Below are 14,051 nucleotides of genomic sequence, written 5' to 3'. Positions count from 1 at the left end.
GCTGAAGCCACAGAGATTTTTAAAGAAAGAAAGGATTCAGTCCCAGTGTGTGCTCGAGGGCTGCTGTGCACTCACATCACTGGCGATGTCCCGGGAGGCTTTGGCAGACTGGATGGGAATGGCATCTGCCCGCATGTCGTAGCCCTTCTTCTTCTCCTCCTCCATCGCCTGCTTGTACAGTTTCTGCAACAGACACCACCAGGCCCTCAGACAACGCTGCTGCCTGGACACGGCAGCGCCCAGGGACACACCCTGCACCCTCAACAACCACCCACCTCGCTGAAGTTCACTTTGTTCTGCTGGGCCAGCAGGATCCCAGGGGTGTCCGGCATGATGTGAATGCTGGTTTTGTCCTTCTCCCAGGCTGAGATGTACGAGCGCTGGGAACGAGGAGCACAGAAGGAGGTAAGATCACACAGGTTTAGGGATCAAACTCAATGAGCAAATCAGGTCCACAAAACAAAGCAAGAGGCCTCTAATTTGCACTGACACAGGAACACCTTTACTTTTCCCAGTGTTTCCAATGCTTTACCCTTTTCCGTTCCACACTGTACCTCTGTACTGCTCTAACCACTCAAAATAAGATTTTTGCCTCAAACAAGGAATACAAATCCCTGAGGCAAGAGGAATTTTCTCCCCTTGCACAACCTGGGCCATGGAAGGGAATAGAAAAACATCCTGGGAAAGGAAGGTGCTCATTTCCTTCAGGATGCAAACACAAGGAAATCTCACTTGGTTCATGATTTCAGAGTTGTGCTTTGCCAGCACCATGGGCATCGAGTCAGGAAGGCTCGTGAATTTGATGGTGTCTGGGTGCTGCCGATACTTCTTGTCACTCAGGATCTCGCTCGCCCTCTTGTTCTTCTCAACGTCCAATGATCCAATTGGGGACCAGCCAATGCCCCTCAGCCACTGCAGGTCAGACTTGTACACGTTCTGAAGGACAGGAAAGGACACAAACAGCTCAGCAACCCCCTCGCTCCAAGCAACCTCATCTCCTACCATGGGACGCTCTACCAAATGGAACACGTTTCCCTGGGTCAACCCACCGGACACCAGGTGTGGGACTTCCTTGAAGATCTGTTCCCCACACCTGGCTCCCCACTCCTGCAACAGCACAAGTATCTGCCAGGCAATCCACCATCCTACCTCTCCAACTTCCTATTATCTCCAGCAAAGACCTGCTCCATTTGGCATTCTGCAGCTGGCAGAGGCATGGGAGGTGCCTTACATTGCCCAAGACCCTCTGTACCATGTACCATTGCACCCAGAGCTTGCCACTGCCACTGTTGGTCCTCCAAAGGAAAATATTTTACTCTCTTGCCCTTTCCCTGCCTTACTGTACTGTAGGTCTCAGCCACAACTCTCCCCATAAAATCTTCATGGCAAGAAAGGATTTTTCTGTAACCATGAAGCAGGAGCCCACACAAACACCATCACTGACTGTCCATGACAAGAAGTGCCACAATACTTCCTCAGTCCCTCAGAATCAACCAAGAATTACTATCCCCACAAGGACCTCTTCCAGCAGAGAAACAGAACAAAAGAGAGACTTGTGGTTGTCACACAGCCAGTGAAGAACAACTCACATCACTCTGCAGGTCGTACACTGTCTTGGCATGGACAACATCATTCTGGTCCGGCAGGCACGTCCAGCGGTGCAGAGGGTGACGATAATCAACGTCACTGACCAGCTCCTGGCATTTCTTGGCCAACACCACTCCCAGCATGTCCACAGGGCTGCTGAAGTTGGTCTTGGACTTCTCAAAGGCTTTCTTATACTCCCTGTCACTCTGGATCTTGGCCACGTGCATTGACCACATCATCTTGGGGTCATCCTCAATGTTCCTGGCCCCGATGTGGTGGCCCAGCTGCTTGCGATACCCTTCCTTGTACTTGTACTATGGACAAAAGAATATTCAGTGTTACTTTAGGGTTTTTTATGTCGCCAAGAACCCTGCAGCACCACCTGCAGAAAATACATAGTTGAAACCACAGAGATTTTAAAGTGAGAAAAGACTCAGTCCGAGTGTGTGCTCAAGGGCTGCTGTGCACTCACATCACTGGCGATGTCCCGGGAGGCTTTGGCAGACTGGATGGGAATGGCATCTGCCCGCATGTCGTAGCCCTTCTTCTTCTCCTCCTCCATCGCCTGCTTGTACAGTTTCTGCAACAGACACCACCAGGCCCTCAGACAACGCTGCTGCCCGGACACGGCAGCGCCCAGGGACTCACCCTGAACCCTCAACAACCACCCACCTCGCTGAAGTTCACTTTGTTCTGCTGGGCCAGCAGGATCCCAGGGGTGTCCGGCATGATGTGAATGCTGGTTTTGTCCTTCTCCCAGGCTGAGATGTACGAGCGCTGGAAACGAGGAGCACAGAAGGAGGTAAGATCACACAGGTTTAGGGATCAAACTCAATGAGCAAATCAGGTCCACAAAATAAAGCAAGAGGCCTCTACTTTGCACTGACACAGGAACACCTTTACTTTCTCCAAAACCTTCTAATGCTTAACCTTTTTCTTTTCCACACTGTACCGCTTTACTGCTCCAAAAGACTTTTATTTCAAACAAGGAACATAACTCCCTGAGGTAAGAGGATGCAGCATTCCCCTTGAAGAACCCAGGTTATGGAAGGGCATAGGACAACATCCGGGGAAAGGAAGATGCTCATCAAGATGCAAACACAAGGAAATCTCACTTGGTCCATGATTTTGGAGTTGTTCTTTGCCAGCACCATGGGCATCGAGTCAGGAAGGCTCGTGAATTTGATGGTGTCTGGGTGCTGCCGATACTTCTTGTCACTCAGGATCTCGCTCGCCCTCTTGTTCTTCTCAACGTCCAATGATCCAATTGGGGACCAGCCAATGCCCCTCAGCCACTGCAGGTCAGACTTGTACACGTTCTGGAAGGACAGGAAAGGACACAAACAGCTCAGCAACCCCCTCGCTCCAAGTAACCTCATCTCCTACCACGGGAAGCTCCACTTAATTATGCACATTCCACTGGATCAATCCACCAGCCACCCATTGAGTGGCTGTACCCATCTCCTAGGCCTCTTCATACCATTTTCATCTGCACCCAAGACTTGCCAATCCTTGGTTCTCCAGAAAACAAGGATTACAATCTGTTGGCCTTCCCCTGACACACACACGTCTCCTCCAACAGCAGAAAGAACACAGGACAGACAACCCAAGGCTGTCACACAGCCAGTGAAGAACAACTCACATCACTCTGCAGGTCGTACACTGTCTTGGCATGGACAACATCGTTCTGGTCCGGCAGGCACGTCCAGCGGTGCAGAGGGTGACGGTAATCAACGTCACTGACCAGCTCCTGGCATTTCTTGGCCAACACCACTCCCAGCATGTCCACAGGGCTGCTGAAGTTGGTCTTGGACTTCTCAAAGGCTTTCTTATACTCCCTGTCACTCTGGATCTTGGCCACATGCATTGACCACATCATCTTGGGGTCATCCTCGATGTTCCTGGCCCCGATGTGGTGGCCCAGCTGCTTGCGATATCCTTCCTTGTACTTGTACTATGGACAAAAAAATGTTCAATGAGTGTTACATTAGGGTTTTTATACGACCCCAGCAGCCCCTGTGACACCACCTCCAGAAAATATAGCAGCTGAAGCCACAGAGATTTTACAGTGAGAAAAGACTCAGTCCCAGTGTGTGCTCGAGGGCTGCTGTGCACTCACATCACTGGCGATGTCCCGGGAGGCTTTGGCAGACTGGATGGGAATGGCATCTGCCCGCATGTCGTAGCCCTTCTTCTTCTCCTCCTCCATCGCCTGCTTGTACAGTTTCTGCAACAGACACCAGCAGGCCCTCAGACAACGCTGCTGCCTGGACACGGCAGCGCCCAGGGACACACCCTGCACCCTCAACAACCACCCACCTCGCTGAAGTTCACTTTGTTCTGCTGGGCCAGCAGGATCCCAGGGGTGTCCGGCATGATGTGAATGCTGGTTTTGTCCTTCTCCCAGGCTGAGATGTACGAGCGCTGGAAACGAGGAGCACAGAAGGAGGTAAGATCACACAGGTTTAGGGATCAAACTCAATGAGCAAATCAGGTCCACAAAACAAAGCAAGAGGCCTCTAATTTGCACTGACCCCAGAAAGTCCTGCCCTCTCCCCAAACCTTTCTAATGCTTCACCCTTTTCCACATTGCACCCCATTATTGCTCCAACCACAAAAATATAGTGTTTTATTTCAAACAAGGAACATAAATCCCTGAGGTAAGAGGATGCAGCATTCCCCTTGAAGAACCCAGGTCATGGAAGGGCATAGGACAACATCCGGGGAAAGGAAGATGCTCATCAAGATGTAAACACAAGGAAATCTCACTTGGTCCATGATTTTGGAGTTGTTCTTTGCCAGCACCATGGGCATCGAGTCAGGAAGGCTCGTGAATTTGATGGTGTCTGGGTGCTGCCGATACTTCTTGTCACTCAGGATCTCGCTCGCCCTCTTGTTCTTCTCAATGTCCAATGATCCAATTGGGGACCAGCCAATGCCCCTCAGCCACTGCAGGTCAGACTTGTACACGTTCTGGAAGGACAGGAAAGGACACAAACAGTTCAGCAACTGCCTCGCTCCAAGCAACCTCATCTCCTACCAATGGATATTCTCCTGCACGGAAAATGTTCCACTGTGTCAACCCACCAGCCCCCCATTCAGTGTTTGGACCCATCCCCTAAGGCTCTCCACTGCTCTCAGCATTTGTCTTTCCCAACTGCTGGTTCACCACAAGAAAAAACTTGACTCCATTGCCCTTTTCTTGCCACACAGACTCCTCCTTCACATCTAGAACAGAACACAGGACAGACAACCCAAGGCTGTCACACAGCCAGTGAAGAACAACTCACATCACTCTGCAGGTCGTACACTGTCTTGGCATGGACAACATCGTTCTGGTCCGGCAGGCATGTCCAGCGGTGCAGAGGGTGCCGGTAATCGGCATCACTGACCAGCTCCTGGCATTTCTTGGCCAACACCACTCCCAGCATGTCCACAGGGCTGCTGAACCTTGTCTTGGACTTCTCAAAGTCCTTCTTGTACTCCCTGTCACTCTGGATCTTGGCCACGTGCATCGACCACATCATCTTGGGGTCGTCCTCGATGTTCCTGGCCCCAATGTGGTGGCCCAGTTGTTTTCTGTATGCCGTTTTGTACTTGTACTAATTGAACACAGAAGCAACAATTACCACTTCTTTCCAAGCTGCCATTTCAGTTTCTCTGCTGTTAATGCAGTAGTTAATCATGTTGAATCTAACATATTTTAACTTGCTTCTGTTTTTTCCCAAAGTTTTTAGCATTTTTTTATTACATCCAGGAGATATTATGGGATTCTTCATGGCTATATACTATCATCTTTATATTATTGTACTTAATTTAATTAGCTTTACACCAGTAAGAATTACACAATCTTTGAGGTGGGCAGCAACACAACAGTGTTAAAATTTTATAGATCTCCTCCTGTTAAATAGAAACTATTTTTATCCAAGATTATATGCCCCACTCTGGTTTTCCCTCTGCACGACCCACCTCACTGGCTATGTCTCGGGATGCCTTGGCTGCCTGGAGGGGGATGGCATCAGGAGGGAGGTCGTAGCCTTTCTTCCTCAGCTCTTCATATCCTACCTTGTAACGTTTCTGTTAGAGAAGGATTCAAAGGAATTAATGCAGATAAAACTCTCTAGAGGGTTTTTCAATGCTACAACTTTCCACCTCTGGCTATTGAAAAGAAAGCATGGGTATCCAAACACAGTTTAAACAATTAAACTCCATACCTTGCTAATAATGACAGGCATTTTGTACCCTTGGATATAAAATATTTTAAAATTACAATTTAAATGTTTTCTGATTACTTCATTGAAGATCAAAATTTTCTTATAGCAAATACATTAATCTGAATTATTCCCAGAGCTTTCTATAGAGGTGAGTAATACAACCCTGTGATTCTCTATATTCAGTTTCAAATGCAAACTTACATCACTTGTGTTAATCAAGTTTGATTTAGCCAACAAAATTTCAGGTGTATCAGGCATGATGTGAACCTTAGTCTTGTCCTTGTTCCAAGCTTCCCTGTAGAGTATCTGAAAGAGACACAAACAAAAACCTGGTCTGATCCAAGATTCACAGCAGTAATTTCAGTTCACCTTTTCCCTGAATTAGCAAAGAAAAGATGTACTAAGCAAGAATTAGGGATGTAAACAAGAAAAGACAGTAAAATCAAATAATACAATGACTTCTTATTGAAATAAAGCCTTTTTTCTTCTTTACATCCATGTAATGCCAAGGAAACAGCATTAAAAACACATTTACATACTGCCTACTAAAGGTCTTATTTGCAGTTATACTAAGTAAATTATCAGCGCTCAAGATCATCATCTTCTGAACAAGGCACAAAGAGCAGTGAGGCCCTGAATATAAACAACTGCTATCTGGATATTTTAACTGCATGTTGTGAACCAGAGATCCTTTTTAAAATGTATATTGATGTATGCATTTACTGAATCCCACATTCTGTCTCTAGAGGCAACTTACATCACTCCTATTTTTGGCATTAGATTTTGCCAAAACAACATCCATGGCATCTGGGATACTTGTGAACTTAATAGTGTCTGGGTGCTGCCTGTACTTCTTGTCACTCAGTATTTCAGAAGCTTTCTTGTTCTTTTCAGCTTCCAGAGATCCCAAAGGACTCCATCCAATGCCTCTGAGCCACTGTAGATCTGACTTATACAGGTTCTGTTAAGGGTGAAAATCAAAACCATAGCAGATTATTTCACTGTTAATTGATTAAACCCTATGAAAAGTCTAACTGGCAGTTTAGCTCCAATCTGATCTATACTGATATCAAAAGCGAGTCATCAAAGATACTTTCCAATCAGCAGTAATTATTTTACGTGGAAATAAGTGAATTAAACCCAGAGGGAGCTTACATCACTCTGCAGCTCGTTGACCCTCTTTGCCTCGGTGACATCGACCTGGTCCGGCAGACAAGTCCAGCGGTGCAGAATGTGTTTGTAGTCCACATCACTGACCAGCTCCTGACACTTCTTGGCCAGAAGGAAGCCCAGCATATCCACAGGCATATTGAACTTGGTCTTCCACTTTTCAAAGTCTTTCTTGTACTCCCTCTCACTCTGCATTTTAGCGACTTGCATGGACCACAACATCTTGGGGTCATCCTGCAAGCTGCGGAATCCGATGTGATGTCCCTGCTGCTTGCGGTATCCTTCTTTGTACTTGAACTGCAACGGCAAAGGTGGCACCACTCAAACCACAGTGACAAACATGTAAGTGGCAAAACACACCAATATACTCCCTCATCTTAATGTTCCTCATGAAATTACCCCTGGACGTGTCCAAGGCCAGGTTGGATGGGGCTTGGAGCAACCTGGGATAGCGGAGTGTGGCCCTGCCCCCAGAAAGGGTGGAATTGAATAAACCTTAATGTCCCTTCCAACCCAAAGCATTTTGTGATTCTATGATTCTATAAATAAGCAACGTGTTATGGCCTCTCATGTAAAGTTTTAGCAGCCCCTTGACTAATGTGTATGACTTGGTGTCAGTGAATGCTCTCCCTGGGAAAGAAAGAGTCCTTGGAAAGGAAGAGAGCGTGGCAATAGGAATGGTCTCCTGTGCCCTCTGACCCAGAACTCCCTAAGATTGAAATATTTTGATGAATAACATCATCAACAATGAAAAATTATGAAATACAAAGATACTTAAGGACAGGAAACATTTCCTAATGATTAAAAAATATAGAGAATTAATAAATTCTCTGTGCCTAAAAATAAAACAAATGCAGGAGTTGTATTTGTACCAAGTTATGGTAACAGCAGTCCATGTGTCACCACATCTGTTTCAGAGTTGTCATAAGGATTTCTCTGGATAGGCACTGGGCTCAGTTAATTGGACCAAATTTGCTGCTGCTCTGAAAATGAAGCAGCTTAAAGAGCAGAAAACTCCTCCCTTTTTATGACCAGCCATGAATGGACCAAACTTTGGACTTGTTAAGATGTCAGAGAAACCCTTGTTAAACTGGACAAAAACAGCTCAGGAAGGAGTTTTGTCAGCAATGTTGGTTTTGACTCCAAGCCACACCTTAACAGAGAGGTGTATCTCAATTTATTGGGACTCTGTAGGTTGTAACAACCAGGTCAGTGCATGTCACACTGAGTTAAAATGCTGCTTACATCACTTGCAATGTCCCTTGAAGCTTTGGCAGCTTTCACTGACATGGCTTCAGGTGTGAGGTCATAGCCTTTCTTTATCATTTCCTCCCAGCCAAGTTTGTAGAGTTTCTAAAATTGAAAACAATATTAATTAAAACCAGTAATATGTATGTCACCTGCTATTTAGATACACTAATGATCCAAATTCTGGTCACCTCACAGGCTTCAGTTATGAGAGAAGGGCTGCTAGAATGGGAACTGAGAAATAGGAAACTGATAAACAAGGCATGCTGGTCTTCCAAGGCTAAGGAGAGGGACTAAATCATTTTTCACTATTCAGCAGCTTCCTACTATAGCTTATCTTGATTTGAAACCCATCTGGAGAATTTGAAACACATACATCTGAGATAACGGAACACTTTTTGATTGCCTTAACAAAATTTTAAAAAGGTTTTCATGAAGCCATTTAACAGTCAAGTCCGTTTGCGCACAGTTGATTTTAAGTACAGGCATTCTTAAGTCAAAGATTTGCCTCTGAGCAATGATGCAAAGCAAAACCTGATTGTTTTCTACTGGCACAATTGTCACTTTCTCCTATCTGAAAGCAGAGAGAAAAGCTGGAATCACTGCATCTACTTCTTCCCATAGGTTGGGTTAAAAATATACACAATTAACTTGTAATTTTAGAGTAAGGAATTTTTAACATGACTGAACTCTATGCAAAGCACAGAGTATGGACTATGCACTTCCAGACTTCAAAAGCAGGACTTACATTTTCCACACATTATAATGCAATTTAGTCTGTTAGTTTGCTAGCCTGAAGCCGGTACTTATTTTCCTCTGAAAATATTACCCACGTGAAATTCTTGCCTGTGTTCTGAATCTCCAGTAGATAATAATTTAAAATGTTGATAAGATGTATCAAAATACTCTACCTGACTGTAGTTTGTCTTGTTCTGTTTGGCCTGTAGAATATCTGGTGTGTCTGGCATCACATGGACCTGAGTTTTATCCTTCTCCCAGGCTTGGGTATAAGCATGCTATGGACAGAAAGTTACATCAGATGTGTTAATATAAATGACAAAAGATGGCTCTTCCAGGGTTTTCACCTTTCCATTTGGATATGGATGAGCAAAAAGGTGAAGGTGCTGACTCAGATTTATTTTACAAATTAATGACCTAATCCAAAATCAGCTGAATTATTGTTCAGTCTTGCTTCTAATAAAACCAAACTATCAAGATTTTCAGGACCAGTCATTTCTATGTAAGAATGGAATGAATAGAGATTGGAGAAAAAGGAGAAAATATTTCTTTAAGCAATGCTGTTTCATTGAGAAAAAAAGATGAAAGAGGAGCCTGTGACAATTGTTTTTCCCAGGGGAACGCAGCCACACAAAGGTGTGACAGAGACTTACAGAGTGGTTATTGGAATGGATGAGATGTGAATGCCTGCCTGGCTTTTCCCCTAAATACTCACTTTGTTCATGATATTTGCATTCTGCTTTGCAAGGACCAGGTCCATGGCATCGTTCTGTTTGGTGAAGGGGAACATGCTGGGGTGCTGGCGGTACTTCCGATCGCTCGCAATCTCCGTGGCTTTCTTTGATTTCTCCACATCCAGAGAACCAATGGGACTCCAACCAATCCCCCTGAACCACTCCTTGTAATCCTGTTTGTACTCATTCTGCCAAACAGGACACAAAAGCAAAGTTGACAATGTACAAATAGCCCATACAGAAAAATCCAGTTCTTTCCAAAACACGGCTGTGATGGAAAAACAAAAGCCACAAAAAAGACAGCTCGTAAAAAATAATCCTGTCCTTTCCAAACTGAGGGCATGACGTAAAAAACAATAGTCACAAGATGAAAACTTACATCACTTTGGATCTGATTCATGTTTCTGTACAGCTCCAGACTCATTGCATCGGGCAGGAGCATGTACTGGTGGATCAGGCGCTTGTAGTTGGTGTTGGTGACACGGTCCTGGGCCTCCTTGGCTGCCACCACGCTGAGGGTATCAGAAGGTGTCTGGTAATGAGTCTTGCTCGCCTCATAGGCCTTCTTGTACTCCCTGTCTGACTGCATCTTGGCCACTTGCATGCAATGGACAAGTTTGGGATCATCCTGGAGGCTGCGGAAGCCGACGAGTTTCCCCTTGTCTTGTTCATACCCTAATTTGTATTTATACTGAAAGAGAACACAAACAGAGACTTTGATTCATTTAGATTTGAAATTAAGGGAAAAATTCTTCCTTATGAGGTTGCTGAGGCCCTGGCACAGGGTGCCCAGAGAAGCTGTGGCTGCCCCTGGATCCCTGGAAGTGTCCAAGGCCAGCTGGAGCACCCCGGGATAGTGGAGGCTGTCCCTGCCCATTTTTTCTCCCAAGAACTTACATCACTGGCAATATCCCTGGAAGCTTTGGCAGCTTTGACAGGAATAGCATCAGCTCTGAGATCATATCCTTTCTTCCTGGTTTCTTCAAATGAAGATCTGTACATTTTCTGCAAAAAGAAAAAGAAACATCTTTTAAAAAAGCAAAAATGTATGTGTTTTCCACATGCGCAAATATTGGTGAACAGTTACATCTATAAGGATGTCATCTTAAAAAATAAAAAGAGATAAAAATGTCTGTTTCTGCCCACATGGCAGATGTGCATAATTACAAGCAATACTTTATTTAGCATAAGTGGATTTAAAAACTGGCTACCAAAATCTGTAATGTCATCTTGTACCAAAAAAAAACCAGGTGCTACCTACAATTTTGAACCTTGTACAAAACTTTGTGTATGGGGAAATAAAATAATCAATAATAAAATAATAAATACAGTAACAAACATGAACAGTACTCGAAGTCTACTGTATTTTATTAGCAACTATTACATGTTAATGGTCTGCACGACCACTTCACAACCTGACTATAAAAATGGCTTTTTCTTGGCAATTCTGGTTATCTAATTTTGGGGAAGGAAGCTGGGAAAAGGAAAATTAATAGGTTTTGTGAAATTACTACAGGTTAGCAAGGTGAGACTTTTGCATGCTCTCATCTCACTTATTTCTAATCAAAAAATAAGAGCAAGGTCATGGCCTTACAGACAATACTCACTTCACTTAAATTGAATGCATTTGCTTTTGCTAAAGCAATCTGTGGAATATCTGGGGTGATGTGAATTTTCTTTTTGTCTTCTTCCCAGGCTTGTTTGTACTTGTGCTGGAAGGATTAAAAAAAATTAGAGACCTGAACATCTGTTGTTATTACTAAATAAAACAATTTAAAATACAGTTTTTTACTTGAAATCCAAACTGCCTTGAAAATGATGTGTTACTACCATGACAGCAAGGTTTATCTTTTTATTTTAGCACTTAAAGCACATTCATTAGCTACAACATAAATCACGTTTTCTAAAGCTCTGCATACAATAGGGTTGACTATTAAATCAGATGTAGATTGTTGCCCACCTCTGATATGAATTCTGATGAGCACTTTCTTACCTCATCCATGATTTTGGCATTATTTAAAGCCAAGACCATGTTCATGGAATCCATAGGAACAGAGTACTTCAACTTGTCTGGATGCTGGCGATATTTCTTCTCACTCACAATTTCCATGGCTTTTTTGTTCTTCTCAGCTTCCAGGGAGCCCAGTGGGAGCCACCCAACACCCTTCATAGTTTCATCATACTCTGCTTTGTATTGATTCTGCAGGCAGAAAGCAGATAAAAACCAATACGAAGGATAAAATAGTTCATACATTTGGAAGTACAAGATTAAATGTATTAAGGAAAAGTGAAGCTTCTCCTGTCTTGGTCTGCACGTAACTCTTGCTCCTTAAGAGCCTGATGGAGTAAATATTAATAAAATTGCTTATTTCTAAGCTCAAATTCATTACTTAAACATTTCAGAGTCTAGGAAAAATAAAACTGCTGTAATTGTTGAAAAACATGTATGATTTACTACATTTTCATAGACACCTGACCTAATTCCACTAACAAAATAATACTATTTATCTTACAGTCTTTTTTCATAAGCTAAGCATCTTTCTATTCACAATGGAGAGGCTGAAGAACATCTTACTTACATCACTTTGTAACTGCATCATGTTTTTGGCCAATTCAATGCTCATAGCATCTGGCAGGACATTGTAGGTGTGGATTATGTTCTTGTAGTTTGCATTTGTAGCCACTTCCTGAGCTTTCTTGGCTGCCACCACGCTGACCATGTCAACTGGAGTGTGGAAATTAGTCTTGGCCTTCTCATAACCCTTTTTGTACTCCCTGTCAGATTGCATCTTGGCCACCTGCATGAAGTGCACCAGCTTGGGGTCGTCCTCCAGGCTGCGGAAGCCGATGTGCTTCCCTTTGGCCTTCTCATAGGCCAGTTTGTATTTATACTGAGAGCAGGAAAGAGAAAGAACAGCAAAAACCTCAATTAAAAAATGTAATATTAAGCTCTGCTTTATCACGGGAAAAAATAGATCAAAAGATCTCTGGTTTAGTCATTTAATTTAAATGAAGCCACAGAATGGCATCACACAACCAGACTCACGTCACTCGCGATGTCCCTGGAGCTCTTGGCTGCCTTTATTGGAATTGCATCTGGCTGCAAGTCATAACCCTTCTTCTTGTCCTCCTCCCATCCAGCTTTGTAAAGTTTCTAAGTTCAGATGTGAAAGAGAGCAGGTGTCATGAAGGCAGAACTCTGAAGTTAAATATTTTCAAACAAGGCATTAAAATGACAGCGAGGCACTGGAGGCCCACGGTGAGCACAGCAACTCACATCACTCATGGTCATCTGGTTCACTTTGCACTGCAGAATTTCTGGGGTGTCTGGCATCACATGAATGCTGGTCTTCTCCTTGTTCCACTTATCTGTGTACAGCCTCTGCAATTACAAAGCAATTGTTAGCATTGAAAAGGTCCTGAACTCATAAAATAAGAGTTTGCTTTTGTTCTGCTCATTTGCAATAAATAATATTTCCTAGAAATATTATTAGCACCAGAAATAGCCTTCACAGAGCTGCTGAGGAGCAACATTATCTTCCTCCTTTCTTTAGTATTTTAAGAAATTTGCAAAGTATGTTTTGGTATTTAATAAATATTGAAGCTGGAAGTTTCCAATCTGTGTTCTTCCCTGCATTAATGGAAAGCAGAATTTATTTTCACAGACATTCTTTCCATGGAAAACAAGGAATGAGGATCAGGGGTGTCCTGGATAACTAGAGACAAGTGTAAAAAACTCCACTTTCCAGGAGATTTGTACGAAACTGACAGAATTCCAGGGTTTTTGCAGCTCACTTATTGTGAATACGTCCTACAGAAAAAGGATTGTCAAAGCACTATAAATTTGGAGAAGAATTCTTTAATCTTTAGAAACAGAAAATGAAATTCCCTTAATTATGAGCAGTCAGAGGCTTACCATGATCTCTCAGTGTCCAGTCTTAACCAAGGGACTACCACACCCACTGGAAATTTTAATAATTCCAGTGGGAATGCACCTTGCCCCACAACTTTGCAAGACAAAGACCCAAACTTTGGGTCAATCCAACAACTTCCCACCTTGTTCATGGTCTTGGCATTTTGCTTTGCCAGCACTTGTTCCATGGCATCCATAGGGATGGAGAACTTGAGCTGGTCGGGATGCTGGCGGTACTTCTTCTCACTGAGAATCTCCGTGGCTTTCTTGGCCTTTTCTACATCCAGTGACTGAATTGGGACCCAGCCAACTCCTCTCAGCCAGTTATTGAAGTCAGATTTGTACAGATTCTTTCCAAAAATAAACAAGAAAAACACAGTCAGGCAAGAAAAATGAGTGTCTATAGACATAAAACAGGTGAAGCCTTAAAACTTCCCCTGGACATTC

The 14,051-nt window shown here is 43.7% G+C and overlaps 1 protein-coding gene across 23 annotated transcripts in view; it reads right to left on the bottom strand.

Annotated features, from left to right (window-relative positions):
• Positions 1-14,051, bottom strand: part of NEB (nebulin) — a 102,363-nt gene that overhangs the window by 73,023 nt on the left and 15,289 nt on the right. For all 23 annotated transcript variants that reach the window (XM_068195109.1, XM_068195087.1, XM_068195088.1 and 20 more), the window contains exons 21-47: positions 13,748-13,954; positions 12,969-13,073; positions 12,738-12,845; positions 12,271-12,582; positions 11,685-11,891; positions 11,299-11,403; positions 10,589-10,696; positions 10,071-10,382; positions 9,673-9,879; positions 9,131-9,235; positions 8,217-8,324; positions 6,957-7,268; positions 6,559-6,762; positions 6,003-6,107; positions 5,557-5,664; positions 4,878-5,189; positions 4,357-4,560; positions 3,907-4,011; positions 3,707-3,814; positions 3,230-3,541; positions 2,703-2,906; positions 2,260-2,364; positions 2,060-2,167; positions 1,590-1,901; positions 733-936; positions 276-380; positions 76-183 (exon numbers count right to left, since the gene is read on the bottom strand). In XM_068195109.1, coding sequence (XP_068051210.1) covers positions 76-183; positions 276-380; positions 733-936; positions 1,590-1,901; positions 2,060-2,167; positions 2,260-2,364; positions 2,703-2,906; positions 3,230-3,541; positions 3,707-3,814; positions 3,907-4,011; positions 4,357-4,560; positions 4,878-5,189; positions 5,557-5,664; positions 6,003-6,107; positions 6,559-6,762; positions 6,957-7,268; positions 8,217-8,324; positions 9,131-9,235; positions 9,673-9,879; positions 10,071-10,382; positions 10,589-10,696; positions 11,299-11,403; positions 11,685-11,891; positions 12,271-12,582; positions 12,738-12,845; positions 12,969-13,073; positions 13,748-13,954 — 4,800 coding nt within the window. The remainder of the gene's footprint in view (positions 1-75; positions 184-275; positions 381-732; positions 937-1,589; positions 1,902-2,059; positions 2,168-2,259; positions 2,365-2,702; positions 2,907-3,229; positions 3,542-3,706; positions 3,815-3,906; positions 4,012-4,356; positions 4,561-4,877; positions 5,190-5,556; positions 5,665-6,002; positions 6,108-6,558; positions 6,763-6,956; positions 7,269-8,216; positions 8,325-9,130; positions 9,236-9,672; positions 9,880-10,070; positions 10,383-10,588; positions 10,697-11,298; positions 11,404-11,684; positions 11,892-12,270; positions 12,583-12,737; positions 12,846-12,968; positions 13,074-13,747; positions 13,955-14,051) is intronic.

Source organism: Anomalospiza imberbis, chromosome 7, assembly GCF_031753505.1.
Source record: "Anomalospiza imberbis isolate Cuckoo-Finch-1a 21T00152 chromosome 7, ASM3175350v1, whole genome shotgun sequence".
Lineage (NCBI taxonomy): Eukaryota > Metazoa > Chordata > Aves > Passeriformes > Viduidae > Anomalospiza > Anomalospiza imberbis.
This window is presented reverse-complemented; position numbering and strand designations above follow the sequence as displayed.